At 34.4% G+C, this 19,589-nt stretch overlaps 1 protein-coding gene across 7 annotated transcripts in view; it reads left to right on the plus strand.

Moving 5' to 3' along the window:
- Positions 1 to 19,589, plus strand: part of LOC118451580 (EGFR adapter protein) — a 197,976-nt gene that overhangs the window by 17,549 nt on the left and 160,838 nt on the right. For all 7 annotated transcript variants that reach the window (XM_085664632.1, XM_085664634.1, XM_035888288.2 and 4 more), the window contains one exon: positions 2,184 to 2,264. In XM_085664632.1, coding sequence (XP_085520758.1) covers positions 2,184 to 2,264 — 81 coding nt within the window. The remainder of the gene's footprint in view (positions 1 to 2,183; positions 2,265 to 19,589) is intronic.

A 19,589-nucleotide genomic window follows, 5' to 3' on the forward strand; every position in this document is an offset into this window, starting at 1 on the left:
TTTTTATTGATACTATGGTAAGCATACTCTATAGATAAGTATGTATCCGCGTTCATACATATGAAGCAGACTCGTCGAGGGAAACACGTTCGCGTAATGTAGGACCAAAGCGCAACATAATTGCACGAGGTACCGTTATTTATTGCGACCCTGGAATCTACCCCCCGGGCTTTTATTTATTGTCGTTATAAGGAGGGTCGCTATTTTTATCGACCATTTAATCGTCGGACGACGCGTTTGACCGAGAAAGACCAATGCCCACGCTCGAAACACGAAACTGCCCCTTTCTCCCTTCGCCTCAGTCACTTTTCTTGGCCATCCTCTTTTCTCTTCTCTCGAGGCGAGCCAACTTTCCTTATCTTTCCAACGCTCGTTACATCGAGATTTATATACGTGAGAAACCCCGACATATTTCTTACCGACTATTATTTACCTGTCCTTTTTGACGTTTTCACGCGTTTGAATATAGTTTAATCCAATAATAATTAAACTATATTGGATTAATCTATCCAGGCTTTGAAATTTGATACGCGCTGCAAATGAAAACTGATAGACACAGAACGATACATTTGTTTTAATTTTAATGGATAAACCTTTATTATTATTATTATTATTATTATTATTATTATTATTATTATTATTATTATTATTATTATTTCATTTCCTCGTGTTAAGAATTTTATTCTCGTTCAGTTCGTTTATTTTTATTCATATTCATGAAAAGAAATGAATTTCTTTTCTTCTCTTAAAAGAATAAATTCGTCATGATTAATACTCGAACCTATCGAATAAAATCTTTCATATCGCAAAGGAATGGTAATATCTGCCAGATCATCTCACGTATTCCAGCTTTTCGAGTACACTTCGTTTCTCTCTCTCTCTCTCTCTCTCTCTCTCTCTTTTTTTCTTTTTCTCTCTTTTCTATCATTCTTTTCTGTCGACACGATAAAACGTCACTCGCACATGTTATTTGCGATACTTGTCTTCTTTGCAGAGAACTCCACGTATACATATCACTGTTTTTAACTCCTTTGAATTCCATTGGAGCATACACAAAGGATAGGAAAATAAAATTCGCATGAATAAATACGGTAGAAACATTTTCATTGGAATTCGAAATAATCGTGACAAAAGGAATCGTCTTGGTCAAGGAAGTAAACGAAATTTCCAAGCTTCTTCGTCTTTCCATTCCTTTTCTTCGAAGACACGAATGATCGTGAACCAAATTGACTATCGAAAGGAAATGGCAGTTCTACGAAGAAAAGAAAAAGGACGGCTGGTACCGGTGGGCAAAATCTCCTCTGAGCGAAAAAGGGAAATGAAATTCTTGTCGTAGGTTAGGTTGGATTCTTTTTATTGTTCCAAGAAGTCTCTAGCTCTGAGGGAATTCCCTGTGGGTCGTGAAACACAATTATTTCATCAAATCGATAATTAATTTTGTTATCGAACAATTGCACGTTTATTTGCGTTATGTTTTGTTAAGATTAAGATAAAAGGAAGAAGATGACAAAACAAAAAAAAATAATAAAGAGAAAAGAATAAAGAGATGAACAGAGGAAAAAATATAGACAATATTTTAATTCGAGTTCTTTATTTTCATGAACTATGGCCGTGAAAATAAGTGATATTTGAAAAATTCATTTTTATTGATTTTTCTCTCGTACGATCACTGCGCTCGTTCAAATAAGAAATAAACCAATGAAAACTCGTAGAGAACGTTCGAAACCTGCTCGAGCTTTCGTATACTCGCTCAATAATTCGAACGGGGTTATTGGTTTCCTCCACCTCCCATGAATGTTACAAGCGCCATATGACTTTACATCGCGCATCACTTTCTCGAGTTCTCCCACCGCCTGTGCTTCACTTTGCGCCCCATATCGAACTTTGCTCATGCTCGCGCGTATCTATCGCTATTATATCGGATTTATAAGTGACCTCTAAAATTGTACCTTACGTGAAATTTTTTTTCCCCTTTTTTTCATTAATATTACATTTTCCATCATGATTAATAATTACATCTTCTATCGTGAAATTTTTATTATAAATTTTTATTTATATTAAAAATATAATTATTAAATTGAACAATGTCGAAAACATTTTTCAAAATCATTAAGATATCATTTTCCTTGCAAATTTTCAACAAAATTCGGAATACTAATATTTATTTATTTGTCTATTTTCAGTACATGGGTTCGTTTCCTGTGGCGATTCCCGACGTTGCCAGCCGAGCGGAATTCGTGCGCTCCCAACTGGAGACTCTCAGAGTGAGTACCTTTTCGTATTGTGAAAAAAAATAAAAAAAAAAAGTAAAAAAAAAAAATAAAAAAAAAGAAACAAGAAAGAAAATAGTGATATAAGTCCTTCGGTCGAATGAGACTCGAAAAATTAATTGGACGATTAGAAGCGATCGTGTTCAGCATTAACTTTCTTGTTTGATTATGTTGCGATCCAAAATTGTTTTCCTTCGATTACTAGCAAGTGGCGTATACTCGCGACAAGATAGATTATTCCAGCACGCTTCGCTGCATAATAAGAATCAATAAGATCCCAGGATAATGGCCCGACATACCCCCAAGTTCCATTTTCACTCTGTTTGTTTTCCGGTTTTGCATGCATGATGAATCGGGAATTTTATATTCAAATCGTTCGCTCAGCTCGGACGTACCAAGTAATTCGACGCGCTTAGATAACGTCGAAATGTGAAAAATTTCTATCGCCATCTACGAATCGAAATCCTTCAGAGAATTGAAGGACTTTTTTCCCATAGGGATCGACCAACTAGACATTTTGATTTTCTCGAAGGATATCGAATTTGGAAAGGAAACGAATTGACATTCGATTTCATTGAAATCATGTTAGATTGAATTGGGACACATTACAATAAAGAATAACAAGATTTTATTCTGCTTTATATTGACGATTATTGTAAGTATGATATAAAAAAAAAAAAAAAAAAAAAAAAAAAAAAGAAAATGATAAAAAGAAATAAAAAAAATGAAAGTAATCCATACGCAAGTCGGAGACTAATAAATAATTCATTCGTTTCAAATTTAATTCGATATTACCGTTTTAATTGATAAATCGAACTCCTTTGTAATTTTTTTTTTCTTTTTTTTTTTTTTTTTTTTTTTCAATAAAAATCTTTACTGTGATGTTCCGCATTTTACTCATGTCAAGATTCATACAATGAGGAACTCTCGTCGATGTAATTAACGTGAAGCTACGTTGCTTAATTAGCCGAAAGTTACAAACGCCCAATGTAAGCTCGTGCCGGAGGAATCAAACAACAGATTTGCGGCTGGGAATAAACTTTGCACGTAGGGCTTATTATTGTAAGCCACGCTATTACTGTAAACCAAGTAATGACTCTAACGGTGCCCTAAAGGGATCAGCAAAATTTCCACGTCGGAGTTTCATCGGAATTTGAATATTCGACCGCGTACTGTGAACAGGAGAAACTCGTCCCTTTCGACAACTACATACGTCTCCATTTGAACGAGTTTATCCATGTCCATGTCTATGTGTATATGTTCTGTGTATGGGATACCAAGTAGTAGTAACTCTTCACTTCTATGCGAACGCATCTCTGTTACCTTTTCTAACTGGAAAAAGCAGAACTTCCAGCTTGAATTTCATGAAGGTATTACAGACATAAAAAAAAAAAAAGGTAACATGAAAAAAAAAGTCTCATAGTATTTTCAACCTCGATGATCTTTTACCAGAATACTGACGAACGGGAAACTTAAAAAGAGTTTGAGAAGAAAATTTGGACGAAAAAGAAATAGAAGAAATTTCATTCGAAACAATAGATTCTCACATACGATTAACTTTAATAATTTTAATCGACATAGATATGGATTAAAATAATACAATGTTATTATGATTAAGTATAGATTGTGGCAAGGTTTACGCCTTTAACGGATATACTAAACTATATCGTTTTAAGAAAAATTAGCCGTGTCTTTGTAAGTTTGTCTATTTTTTTTGGATGTCCTTGTCTATCAACGTTTGCCCCAATGACTTCGTGATGTTAGGAATTTGATATTTCTCGTAGGTTAAACGAAATCTAAAATTTCATTATAAGAACCTTAAGAACGACGTTCAACGTGTCAAACCAGATATCTTCTTTCGCATTTTATCATCCGTAAGGAATAATGCGAAGATTTTAGATCTTGACGTTCTTCTTCTATTCAACAATTTCAATATATACGTACGAGAACGATATCTTGTACGATGATGAAATAGGACTCTTTCGAATTTTATCGTCAGATCCTTTTTTTCACACTCACGTGATCTTCTACGCGTCGAAATGATTTTGTAAATGACATAAAAAGAGGGTTATTTTATTTTATATCTTATTTATTTCTATTAAAAGCATAATAGAAAATCAAAATCAATCGTAAGTTTTGAAAATTAATGTCGTTCGAGTTAAAATATAAAACAAAAACAAAAACAAAAATGAGAGGTCTCGATTAATTTATATTACGGGATGTTAATTTTAATCGCGTAACTCGTTCTAACGGTGAAGAGAGAAAGAAGAAAATACAGTCAAAATTATAATGGTTTTACGGTCCGTCTGAATTTAACCTCTCGTGAAAAATTGCTGCTCGTCTCTAGGACGTAGGAGAGGTATCTCTCTCTCTCTCTCTCTCTCTCTCTTTCTCTTTCTCTTTCTCTCTCTCCGTTTGTATCTTTACTTGCATATTCAACGAAGAAAATTATACGCGTTGAGTTCCCGCGGTATAATCCGACCCTCCGATATTCGCATTTAGGGTAATGCAGGGGAAATATATACCCCCTTCTACCGGGAGTAACGTCTGCGGAGGCGATGAGCCTCTTTCGTGTGTATACAAGGTGTAAATAAAGTGAAAATCACGCTTAAGTGATTAAGATGTGGGGAAAAAAGATTTGCCGATGTTTTAGAATTCCAAAGTACTCCCGAGAGAGAAAGAAAGAAAGAGAGAGAGAGAGAGAGAGAGAGAGAGAGAAAGAGAAGGAGAGAGAGCTAATAGTTTTTACTTACCTTACTGGTAACTGGTTCACTTACTGGTAAGTAAAAAATATTAGCATTTCTTTCTCTCTTACGAGAGATAAAATACGACGGAAAGTAACAAAGACGGTAAAAGGAGTAACAATAGCAGCTCATGTACATGAGAAAGTTGTGGGTAGGAAGTAATCATGATAGTAACTTTTGCGTTAATTACTTTGTTAAAAAAATCTTTGTTGTGTTTGTGTATTGTTTTTGTCACTGTGATAATACCATCCGAACAAGCGTAAAGATAAGAGTATGTGTATTTTTCTGAAATTTAATTTCGAGATAAAAAGAACAATTTAATAATATCATAGTAAATAAATGTGTACTACTTTGTATTCGACCGAATTTAACATTTTTTCTTTTGAATATAATGACGGAACAGTATGGATTTACGATTAATCGAAAGAAGAAAAAAGTAATTTGTAAGATAGATCGTCAAAGTTTTCCCTCGTTTATTTTCTTCAAATACAAAGGACTTGACGTTTCCTTAGATCGAATACATTGCCATCCTGCTAATTATATGGGTCTCTTTGTATATTAATAAAGAAGAATTATTCATTAGTTTCTATGCTTAAGAACAGACCCTCGATATTCAAGGGAATCAGATTCTCAAGAGTGTGCTTAATATAGCAGGGCATATTTAATCCCAGTTGTACTTCTCACTCTCTCTCTCTCTCTCTCTCTCTCTCTTTCTCTCTGCCTCTGTCTCTGTCTCTGTCTCTGTCTCTCTCTCTCTTTTTCTCTCTATCTCTCTCGTATGTATTTATACGGGATAACCTTCCTTAATCTAAGCGAGCTAATGTATTGGAAACTAAAGGAAACACGAAGGTATGTTTGAAGAATAGATGGTGCGACCGCGATTAGGCACCGAGTCATCTAATATCGTTGATTGCGGTTAACCTTCGTTGCCCGATAGAAGGAACCAAACACAATTCATTAACGAGAAGTAACATACTGCTTACGAATTTCTTGCTCTATCTGTTCTACGTTCTCGATTAAAGCGTTTCTTGTCAGAACGATAATCTCGTTTGGGATCGTAGACAAATTAATCGTCTTTTCTCGATTGTAAAATAATATTCTAACTTTAGATCAAAATTATCATTTCTTCGAAATAAGTTAGATATCGAAAATTTATAAATTCTTTTTATTTATTTTTAAAGCATATTCTTCTTCTTTCGTTAATAAGTTATTTCTAAACTATTATCGTACGCGATATTAAATTTGCGATATAATATCGCGATATATATATATATATATATACAATATAATATTAAATTGCATCGCCGAATGTTTATTCTATTTTATTGAAGTCGACTTCTCGTTAGAATGAATAAAACGAATGTACCTAGAGATTAAATTATACGAAGCGAAACGAATACTATAGACACAGAGAGAAAGAGAAAGAGAAAGAGAGAGAGAGAGAGAGAGATGAGACGAAGAGTAGGAAAAATTTACTCGAATTATACGAAGACGAGACAAACGGGCAAAGTCATAAGCGTAAGGACGCTCGAGCGATTCACATTCTTTGCGCCTTATTTCTTCTTTCGCGCAATTACCCGACTCTCTACTTGCCCTCTCTTTTACTCTGACCTTTTCGAAGAAAAACGCTGAGAAGTCGCGACCAGGGTTTTTTTTTTTTTTTTTTTTATTATCACGAAAGCATCATCTTCCTCTCTTATACCGGTCTTCGACTTTTTCGTTCAGAGAAATTTATATCCACGCGCTCAATCTTTCATTTATACGAATACAAAGAATCATCTCATTTCCAGTTTACTTCACTTGTATTTTCGATATTAGATATTCTTATTTATTATTATTATTATAACTATTATTATTATTATTATTATTATTATTATTATTATTATTATTATTATTATTATTATTTATATCGTGTGCCGATAATGATGCGATTATATTCATTTCATTTTTTCTTTTTTTCTTCTTTTTTTTTTTTTCTTTTTTTTTTTCAATGTCTTCAATCTTTGCATAAGCTAATACATTACTTATAAATCTTTATCATCGTATGAACATACAAACTTAAGTCTTTCGAATATATTATTATTATCTGCATACCTAAGGAATTATCTCGAATTATAAAGGACTATACTGATCGTAATGTAGTCGCAAGATTAAAATAGAAAAGATTCGTTGGTGCGAATGTATAATACGTACCATCGAGACAAAGTTACCTGAAATTATAATAAAACCAGACGGAGAGAAGAAACGAGGCGAAGAAAGCAAAGGGAGTGGCTTCTCTTCGTTGTTAAGACGGTAGTCTCCCGTCCCGTCGTCGCCATTGAAGTCGCCATCAAATTTGCCTTGAGGCTTCTTCACGTTAGTCTTAATATCGCGATCACAGTTTGTCGTTACAAATCAGACACATCGTAGATTCTCTGCATACCTAATGGAGCCTACGGAAATAAAATGAACGACACATTTTTGCTGTCCCGATCATTTTATAGCAATTTGACTTGTCAAGGAATTGACATTGATAGATCTTAACGTGAACATACCGTACGTGACTTAATTTGCATGCGAAGATGAAAAAAAAAAAAAAGAAAAGAAAACGGAAAGTTAATACGCTACAAAATAATATATACGAACTTTGATCTTACTATCGAATTTATTCAGACATATATCAAGAGTTTACTTCAATGTATTTCAACGTTTTAAACGAAATAATTACAATGTCGTTTGGGAAAAAGAAAATATATTCGTATAATTATCTCTTTTAAAAAATCATCGATCGTTGTGAAAATAAGATTATACATCAAATGAGATAGGATACATATAAATGAGATGGCCTTCGTTGTTTTCTTTCTTTTTTTTTTTTCTTTTTTTTTCTCTTTTTTCTTTTTTTTTTTTTTTTTTTGAACGAAACTTAAAACAATACCGGACTGTAAATATGAATCGTATAAGACGATATCAACTTAATGTTTCTGAATGACATAGTTGTTATAATAACTTTCTCCTTTAAAATGTATCTCAAAATCCCAACACATTTATTACATACCTTGATTAATACCAGTACACGGCATATCTAAAATCATTGAAGAATTACATATCGAACTGTCTTTGATTTTTCTTGCCGTTGGCAGGACGAGACAGCAGTTAAGATAATCGAGAGAGGATACGCGGAGGATAAGCGGAGGACACGCGAGACGAGTCTCCGGCAAGGTCAACGAGTTTTAACGCGAATAAAAAGCTTAATTGACGGGGAGGAGGAGGGGGGGAGGAGGAGGGGGGGAGGAGTTCGTATTCGTATTTGTTTCCTTCTCTAACTTTTCAAACGTGTATGTGTAAGCGCTCACGTTCACTGTATTAACTGAATTGAATGTCTTCGTGGGCTCTTTCAAAATTGATGTAACACATACTTAGTAGTTCTTGTTTGTAGCATTGGACTACTTAAAATTCGAGTCTCGATCGAATTTGAATCGGTCGATCGATGAACGGATGAATCTTAATTTAATGCTACAAAAAAAAAAGAAAAAAAAAAATAATGCTTTGTATTTCCCATTAATCCTTTATTTGACATACGTGAAGAATCGAAGTAATTATATTGTCAGTGGTAGAACGAAAATTGCAAGAAGGAAAGAGAGAGATAGAAATAGAGATAGATAGATGGATAAATAGATAGATAGATAGAGAGAGAGAGAGAGAATGGTATAAGGGCAACTAAGGAGTAAAACGAACGATCGACGTTTAAAACAGACATTATTGCTGATAAATCAAAAATTGCTTCGAATTTCTCGACGATATGATTAAGAAAATGATTTATTTGTTATTCGAATAAAAAAAAAAAAAAAAAAAAAAAAAAGAAAAGAAAAGAACAAAAAAAAATATTCGAATGCATTAACGAACAAATCTTCGAAAGATTCGAATTGAATATAAAGAATTTCTTAGTCCCGTCTATTAATTTGTATACGATCGTACAAATAATAGATACATACATACGTACATACGTACATACATATATGTGTACATGCGTAAACGTGAACTGTATACACATTTTAGTTTGTCGTGAGTTGAACAGAGCTGCAGCTTTGTAAGAAAAAGTGGAAGGCCCAGTATTCAGATGAGTCTACTCCTTTCTCCTCTTCCCTTTCTCAAAGAGAATCAATGATATGTTCGCGCGACGCGATATTCGCGGACGCGTTAGTCCCAATGAGATTTTACGATAGCGACGTGAAAGTTAACAAGTCGCGGAGAACGAGTTTCGGTGTAACTGGCCGTTTCTTTATGCCCCTTAACGTTAATGCCCCACCCGGCTGGTAGAATTAGCCGGTTACCTGCTAACATATACTACCTTTTATACGATCGACGTAAGTCGACGAGCGACTAAAGAAAGAAAGAGAAAGAGAGAGACAGAGAGAGAGAGATAGAGAGAGAGAGAGAGAGAGAGAGAGAAAAGAGAGATGTAAAAATGTAGGCTGCACCTACATGTTGTGTGCGTGTGGCCAACGGTGGACAACGATGTGGTCCGTTTGTCCAAATTTATAACAAGAACCAGGTGTCACGATTTATAAAGCCTCTCTGTCGAATGCGAGATGGAACGCGTAAATCATTCGGTCACGTTCTTTTACATATTACATTATTTATTCTGTACTTTTTTTTTTTTTTCTTTTTTTTCTTTTTTTTGGTAGTTTTTTTCTCTTTTTCACTCTTTTTTTCTTTCTGTGTTTTTTTCTTTTTTTTTTTTGTTTTTTTTTCCTTTTATAGAAATCCTTAGTTTTAACATTTCCAATTATCCATTGTTTCTTTCTCACATATATTGTTATCGTTGATAGTGTGATTATTATCTAGAGGGATTATATAAACTAGACATAATATATCTAACGAACGAAACGAAACAAAGATAAACAACGAATATGCGGACAATACTAGAATGAAGCGGAAGGATCTTTTTGAATAATAATGTCAACGTAAAATGTAAGAGATGCAGACGACAACGATAAGGGAACGACGATGGTGACCTCGTTGAATCACATTTTCTATTTTATATTTTCATTTTGTAATTTCTTTTTCTTTTCTTAGTTTTTTTTTTTTTCTTTTTTTTTTTTAAACTAATTTCAGTAACAGAAGAGAACCACGTATTGTGAGCCACTCGTCCGCATTATTTCTCTGTTGGTAATATTTCGATTACGTCCTTTGTCCCTTTTGTTCTATCCTATGGTGGCAGTGGGGTAAAAGGGGGAGATCGCGTTTTGCACAAGATAATAAAGCGCATTCTAACCACCCCGTCCTCTTGTTTCTCTACCTCTTCCCTTCTTCTCCTTTTTATGCTTTCTTTTTTTCACCCCATCCATCCGTCTCTCTCTCTTTCCTCTTCCTACCCTCTTTCTTTCTCTCTCTCTCTCTCTTTCCCTTCTCTCGTTCTTCTTCTTTCCTCTCTTTCTCTTTTCTACAAAGCAATATACGCGTTTCCTGCTATAAAAATCTTCCGTTGTAAAACGAACAGGAGTGAGACGCGCGTCAGTTCCGAGTGCTCCCTAATTATTCACACGCACCAGTTGGTCGGATCGGAATAATAGAAAACGAAAGCTTTGCACTCCACCAACACCATCCTACTCGCCCTCGAATCGTCGTCGGTTCTCAAAGACGTAAGATTTTTCGATCATATTTCTCTCTCTCTCTCTCTCTCTCTCTCTCTTTCTCTCTCTCTCGTTCAGAGAAATATTAGCAACAGCATCCGGCTGCATCATTGACGATTGTATTTTATCACTTTCACACTTTACGAGCCATAAAAGCAGGATATCTCTCGATTCGATGGATCTCGATCGAAATTCGCACTTCGAACGTAATCAAGTCCGACCGATCAAATAAACCGAAGAGTATCTTATCGTAAAAAATGTTATTCGTCGGAGGAATAAAATCGGCTGTAACATTTACTCGAGAAAATTATTTATTTATCGCTCGATTAACGAGTTAATTCTTTAAATGTAAACCTCTCGCAAGAGTTTATAATAAATTTGGTAAAATTAAGAAACAGATAAGTTCTACATCTAGTCATTTATGATCGTCTTTAAATTGACCAAGAGAGGAATCCAATCGTTTTCACGGAATGTAAAATCAAATCGATGGTTCACGACCATGGTGGAATGCAATTTGAACGAGGAAAAAAATTCAATAAATACATTCCTTAAAGGCACGACAATATTAGCATAACATTGTCTCCATTTTCTTCTTTTATTCTTTTTCTTCTTCTTCTTCTTTTTTCATTCTCGTTCGACCATCACTACGACAACTACGTTGTAACGATTTATGTTAACAAAAATGTTTATCTCAAAAATTGATATAAAAAACTCGTTATCATGGAATATTTAATCGATTGAAAATATTTTAATTTTATTTTCGAACTGAATCCATAGAATTTTACTGATAACAAAGAAAGGATAAGAACGAAAGGACATAAACGAATAGAATGTAAGTACGAGATAGAGATCGAGAAAAAGTAAAGGAATCGTTGGAACGAGGAGTAAAGTGGAAAGAGGAAAAAAGAAATGACGATACAAGAGAGAAAATTTGTCACTGAGCTCGACGATGAAGAAAGAGGCGCTTTCGTCTCTTCGATTGCAACGAATGGGGCAGTTTGTCAGTTCCAAGGGCCTTCTTCTTTCTTTGTCCATCCTATATAAAGGTACTTCAAGACAGAGGGCTACAAGGAACAGGGAAAGAAAAGTGCCGAAGATATCCTGCACGTGGAGGCATTCATATTGATTTTGGGGATGGCTAGGCACCGACCTCTTTCACTGTGTTGCTGGTATTTCGCATTATTCCATCCTTCTTCCTTGTATTTCGGTCCTTCTCATCATCGGAAAAGGGAGAATACGGTGTCAACGGTAATCCCTTTATACACACAACACAGTTACAGGAAGCACACGCAAAGAATCTTGATAGGGTGCCCCGAATCTAACGATTCCTAGGGATTATTTAACGTCGTTGTTTGCGATCATAGCGATTGGCAGCGATTTGTCGAAAGATTTTGGAATGGGGAAACGAAATAGGAAGGGTCTAAGGACTCATTAGGAAGGGATGGAAAATTTGAAGGACATCACAGTTGACCACATTCTATTATAGTATGTGTATTCATGTGTCATGCATGTGGATCACCCGTAGATCAACTCATGGTGATTAGAGGGGTTAATATACCAAAGGGTAATAAAGCCTCTCCTGAGTAAAGAGCAATTAGTCTTATCTTTTATCTTAATTATCGTTCTGAGTTATCGTCTACGACTGAATATCAAATATATTCTAGACGTTATTAGCGTCGCTATGATGTTACCGATAAAATGATTAAATATATTTATATTATATATATATATATATATATATATATATATAATATTCATGATCGATCTCTTAATCTTATTCGAGATAATTATAGAAATTAATTTGACGAAGTTACATTTTCGTTCCTTTGGAAAAAAAAAAACATTAAAATATTTTATTGTCGTATCACTAACTGCAATACGACGTGTACTCCACGTGCAATTAGTTTATAGCGAGATAAATGATTTATAAGGTAACAAATTACATTCATTATTATCGAAGAAATTACATTTCACGCGAACCGCTTACATTCATGGTTAACGCGTGACCCAATAAACGAACCGGTGCTCGTTCTTACACTCCATATGATTTGTAGTATCATATATATATACATATATATATATATATATATATATATATATATATATTATTACGATATTAGATTTATTGCGTTTATTTATTATAGCCCCTTTAATGGCTCTAGGTCTTTCTTCGGCATTCATCTACTCGCATTTCCTTCGTTCGCGGTGAGATCCTTCGAGGTCGAATTATGTTCGAAGTGTTTTATACACGTTTAACCCTTTGCACTTTGCTGTCAGCGTTACGGTGATGTATGAACGTTACACCATAACCAAGTATCAAGTATCGATATTTAAGTAAAATTTCTTCTTATTGGCATACAAGGAACGAAATGATTTCATTATTTAACTATACATTGTGATACATTTCTAACAATGATAATAATTTAAACTCCCTTCTTTTAACGTCTCCGGCAAGCTGCGACCCCGATTATTCGAGTCGTATTTCATGTCAAAAGATCGACTTCGAGGGATCGAATAGAATGAAGGGGATCGTAATAACGATAAGAATTATAATTCGTTCTTGACTTTTTTCTCTTATTTCCTTCTCCCTCTCTCTCTCTCTCTCTCTCTCTCTCTCTTTCTCTCTCTCTTTCTCTCAAGCACATACAGATTTCCTTTACATCGTGCTCCACGATTCTCGCTTGTGAAATTCGAGGTTTTAATTTTATAAAAGTTAATATCAAAGGCCGACGAGGTCGCATGGTGGATAGTAGTACTCTAAGGAAGAACCTTTGTAGGCAGTTTTATTGAGTACGAGCGTGTTCATCCCTCAATCTCCTCCTTTTTTCTTCTTCTTTCCCGTTTCCTTGGTGTCAGATTCATCCTGATTTTCTTCGCTCGTTCGCACATCCGACATTGCTTTTTGACGTTAAACGAGGCGTCAACGAACAAAGTGCCAACGAACGACGCCACTGTCGTATAATTCTTCAACCAAAAAAGTGTTATATACAATGTTTTGTATCAATTTAATTTTTCTAACAAATTCAATGAGTTTACTTTACAAATATTAGAAAATTTTTATTCTCTTCATCAACATATTTTTATTTATTAATTTTTTTCCTCCTTTCTTAATATCTACATATCTATAAAATCGTTTATCGGTTAGTATGAATATCGACATCCATATATCTTATAGTTCCAAACACACTTATATGAGTACATATACTTATATATAGGTATATATATCTATATATCTTTTTATATATATATATATATACATATACATATATATATATATATATATCTACTAAAATGGAAGAATATGTTCCGAGTCCCATTCAAAGAAGTTTCCTACGAGCTTGCCTATTCTTCAAATCGCTTGCATATCGAATATATAACGCAGAACGAAACGACCGATTCCGTTCTTTGTAGGTAGTTTTATTGCGATGGCACTGCGTGTCCTCCCACACCCTTTTCTTCCCTTTCTCAGTGTCGAATTCATACCGTTTTTCTTCGGCCCTTCGAATTTGACCATTGCTTTCTAACAACTTACAAAATTCTTTCTATCATTCTCTCTTTCTTTTTCTTTTTCTTTTCTTCTATCCTTTCCTTTTTTTTTTCCTCTACTGTCTCTCGTCGTTCTCATCGAGCAACGTGATCCCTTTAATGGCATTATGCATTTACGACGCACTAAGCTCTTTACTACGGTGGTTCAACGCGACGTTGACAAGATTTAATGCAACATACTCGATTCACGACTTCCTGGCCCACGCACAGACATACTCGTTGCTACCAGACTGATTTTTAAATTGGATTCCGCTCTTGGATCGTTAACATATAGACCATTCGGACTATCTCTTTTTATCTTTTATTCTCTCTTTCTATCTATCTCTCTCTCTCTCTCTCTCTCTCTCTCTCTCTCTCTCTCTCTCCCTCTGTCTCTTTCTCTATCTGTCTCTCTCTCTTTTTTTTTTCTTTCTATATTCGTATCATCGCATCTACATTTTATATTTTTTTACGAGCACGTACGAAGAGTTTATGACTTGTTTATTATTTCGCTTAGCATTGGTCCGCCATAATAAAATGCAGAATTATTGACTTCGATCGAGACTGAGTTACGAAATGGAGAATTTATGTACACGTGTATTCTATTGGTAAGTTAATTAATATACGTTACTATGATCTATTCTCACTTTTGCAATATTCATTACTTATTCCTTTCGTCTCTCATCAATGTCATTTGTTATCGTTATCTTGGTTTTAACGTGCAACGCTTGGACTTTACCTGTCCATTGAAGCCTGTTAGTTAATCCACTAAGAATAGTTGTCGTTGTACGTTGTATAGTAATGCTACTGTAATCTCTATTCTATGTAGTTATTTGTTAGACTCGTAAACAAGTATTAGCCTATTTCTGAAATCTCTAAATTAATTTCTTTCAATTCACTCTTCGAACTTTACATAAGAATAATAACAATAATATATATATATATATATATATATATATATATTTCTATTATTATTATTATACGATAATAATAAATAATAACGATAATTTAATGATAGGTATAATTTATTGATCGAGACAAAATTGAATTGTAATAATAATGCTATATCATCTTTTTCAATATAACATTGATTCCTTTTATACATGATCCTTAATCTCCCGTTAGAAATATATGATGAAAAAAAGAAAGGATAAAATTGTTACGATTCAGTCAGCTCGTCGCATTCGAATTTCCATTGTTCACGAAAGCGTAGAGAAGAGGATAAGGAAGAGATAGAGAGGAGAAAATGGTCGAAAGGGAGCCCTTTTCTGCCCAACCACGAACTAGCAGCCTCCTCTCTGACATCCGTTTTCACCGTTCTTGCTGCTTCGTCTTCGTCGGCTTTACGCCAGTCAAATGCAGACATCGTCGTTCTCGTAGTCATCGTCAGTGCCGTCGTCGTTGTGCCTATATAGGTCAAGCGTAAGCGCGTAGCAAGCTCGACTATTCTCATTAAACACCTCTAGGCGACGTTCAATGGGTGCCGAGATTGCCGTCTTTTGCACACCCACCCACTAAACCCTTCACCCTTTACTTCACCATCACCACAACCTACTAGCAGCTGCTTCATTTCTCCTCTTCGATGCTTCTATCCTCCTCACTTGCCCTCTCGAACTATCCTTACCTTTGGCACAGGACCACACACGCGTATATTCGTACGTGCAAAGCTTCTCTCTCTTTCTCCGTGTCTCTTTGATTTTCTCTCTCTCTCTCTCTATATATATATATATATGTGTGTGTGTGTGTGTGTGTATGTGTGTCTTTGACTCTCTATCTTTCTCACACACGCATGCATGCACACAGCCATACACATATAATCTCTCTCTTTCTGTATGTGTCTTTCTCTCTCTCTCTCTCTCTCTTTTTCTTTCTTTCTTTCTCAAAGTCCCAGAACGGTTTAAAGCGACTGCCGATGCCTCGACATTCCCCTGGGTCGTTGACCCCCTCGCCCTCTACCCTGACACGCGTGTGTGAACCTTCCTCTTCCTCTCCGTCTTTTCTTTCTCTTTCTCTTTTTCGTCTTCGTCCCATCCTCCACCTTTCTTCTTCTTCTTCTTCTTCTTCTTCTTCTTCTCCTTCTCCTTCTTCTCCTCTTTCTTCTCCTCCTCCTCTTCCTCTTATACGGGTTCCTCTTGTACAATCGAGAAGATCCCTTTTCAATGTATATGTTTTATTTGTGTGAGTGTGCGTATGTGTATGTAGTCGGAATGCGCGCGTGCTCGCAGATTCTTCTGCCTCCTTCTTACACCGTCCCTTCGTGTGGGGTGCGGTATCCCTAGCTCTGTGTGCTTCGATCTGGAGTACGCTTTTATCTCTCTGTCTCTTTATCTTTATCTTTCTCTATCTCTCACCAACAAGTTTCAGCACGCGTGTTAACGTCATCACCAATCTCGAGTAACCAAGCGGAATGAAGCAAGTTAATTTTCTTTTCAACTTTAAATCTTAAGAAATCCTTTCGTTTCTTCTTTTAATTCTTCTCTTGGAATCGACTTAATTCAATTCGATTCGATCGTTTTTCTTTCAATCTTCTTTCGTTATCCATAAACAAATAATCAAGAATAGATTTTCTCGAAAACAACGACACACTCTAATTTATCTTCTTTTATTTTTTTCGATCAATATTTACTTTTTCATTTCGATTATTATTATTTACATTCTCTTTTTTTTTTTTTTTTATTTTTATATTTTCAATTATTATTTATTTATTCAATTATTATTCGTTTAACGGCTATAAGAGGAGGAGCATTTGTATTCGATCGAATGTAAAAGTATTCGAATTGAGGCAGTTTTTAGAATTCGATTTTCCTTCGAAAACTAAAGAAAAATATTTTGATTATTCCACGTACATGGGCGTAAACTTTACTAGACGTCCCATAGTGCACGTCTAAAGATAACATCGTGGGAGGATGTGAAATACTGAATTATATATTCGTTCGATTCTGCATAATCCGAACTCTTCTCTTTCGTTGCTTCCATGAAGACTCATTGTTGACTTTTGTACGACATAAACGCGTGGGTGCAAATAGTATATATATATATATATATATATATGTACATACATACAGACATACATATAAACATATATGTACCAAGCAATTCGATAGAACGTGAGATCGTTGAATGTTCAAGGGTATAGAACGACTCGTTCTATACCCGTTCTATTCTTCCTTCTTATTGTCGTTCTTTCGGAAAGGAAACTCTCTTACAAATACATATGTGTGTGTGTGTGTGCGCGCGCGCGCGCGCGCGTGCGCTCGTGCTACAACAAACTGTTTTTCGACAATGCCTGTCCTGTGTATCTTTCTTATATTAAAACATATAATTACAAACGTTTTATTGCACATCGTTGTAATTACGAACGTCTCGTGTATTTACAAATACGGTAATTTCCTTCTTCTTTCTGTTTTTCTTTTTTTCTTTCTTTTTTTTTTTTGTTTATTTTTCTCTGTTTCTTCATTTTCTTTTCAAATGAAAGCAATGCCCTTAAGTGGAGTACCTACTACGATCTAATCATAGTCGTTATGCGATTCCTGTCACGTTTCTATCTCTCGAATTTCATCGTATTAGGTTTTGTTTCTTTTTCTTTTTTCTTTTTCTTTTTTTTTTCTTTATGTTATCGCGAGTAGGTATCTACTTAGAGCGAGTTTTAGAAGCATTTGAATACTCTTTTTTCGAAACTCGAATAAATTTTTCGTGCGAAGAATGATAAGAATTATTTTATCTAAATTTATAAGTATAAACAAGTCAATGCGTATTTATTGTTTGTTATGAAATACTTTTCCTCTCTCTCTCTCTCTCTCCCTTTCTCTTTTTTTCTCTCTATCTCTCTTTAATTCTTTTATCACTTTTATTAATAAAGATCTCGAGATCCGGGAAAATGTATCGTGACGCAGATGCCTTTTTAAATGAAGTAAGAGAACGATCTCAAACATTTTTACACTTGACGAATTTTCAGTTATTTTCAAAAGACTTCTTTTATCATATATATATATATATATATATATATATATATATATATATATGAGGTACAAAGAGATTTCACCAGGAGACTTTATTATATATTCGCTACTTTCTTTTGCTCGTCGATCCGAGATTGTATATATTCGTTCTCTCTTTCTCTCTTTCTTATGAAATCTACTCATACGGTAGACATCATATCATGAGTAATCTTATTTCGAGGAATATTCGATATTTTGTACAATATTAATCAATATTATTTCAATCTTTTAATATATATATATATATATTTGTATTTTTTTCTGTATCATATCTGTATCATATAAATATATCTGTATCATTCTGTATCATATAAATATCCAGAGCAAGTTTTAGAAATACTCGAATATATATTTTTCAAAACGGAGAAAGATAACAGTTATTTTTCTAATTTTTTTATATTTCTTTTAACTCAAAATTAAAAAAGAAAAGAGTAGTAAAAAACTCATCAATGAAAAATATATTTTTACGTTTTGGCTCCAATTTCTTTTCTTTTGTTTTTTTTTTTTTTTTTTTTCTTTAACGATCGAACGAGATTATTAAATTCGAATTATTAAGCAACGATGCGAAAAAGCTGACAAGGATAACAAGTGAAATGAACAAATGAGTAGGAGTGAGAGAGAAAGAGAGAGAGAGAAAAATCAGGCGAGAGTATTAACGAGATGAGAAAGCGGATTACAAGAGTTAGGAAAAACGAGAAGGGATAGGCGGGTGGAGATGAATGGTAGCGTGGAAAAAGCTGAGAAATAAGATGCTCTCCTTTCTTTTTCTTTCCTTTCGTTCTTCGTCTGAACACTCCCCTACCTTAGTCACTTTTTTTCTTCGCGTCCTGGTGTGCACTACTAACTGCAAGTCGAAAGCAGACGAGAAGGAAGCAAATGGGATCTATATACATATCCACACACACACATACAACAGCAATAACAACAATAACACACAAACACGTATATATATATATATATATATATATATATATATATATTCTTTAAAGTAGACCTTATTTTTCAACTTAAACTTAAATTTTTTTGGCATCACTTAGTACGTAGCCTTAATAAACGTTTTATATTAAATCATACTGGTCTTAAGGATTATTTTTTTATAAACTAAAATCATTTTAAGGGATCAGACAAACAAAATTCGAAAAAAGGATTTTCCTCGTATATACATAAGAGGTAACCCCTGATGTTTTTACATGTATACATACAATTCCATATAATCTTCGTTGTGAGCCAACTTCTGTCTCCATAATCAGCCACGTCTGACATCTCCGAAGAAAAATGGAAAATAGAGAAAATTATTCAATCCATTTGCCGGTATTCTCACATACACAAACGAACAATATTCATTTTCTTTGAAAATCCCTCTTTCCAAGTTTTTCATATATTTCATTAAATATATATATATATATATAGATCTATAACGTATATACATCATTTTCATCC

Source organism: Vespa mandarinia, chromosome 2 (genome assembly GCF_050613455.1).
Source record: "Vespa mandarinia isolate Hongniang chromosome 2, ASM5061345v1, whole genome shotgun sequence".
Lineage (NCBI taxonomy): Eukaryota > Metazoa > Arthropoda > Insecta > Hymenoptera > Vespidae > Vespa > Vespa mandarinia.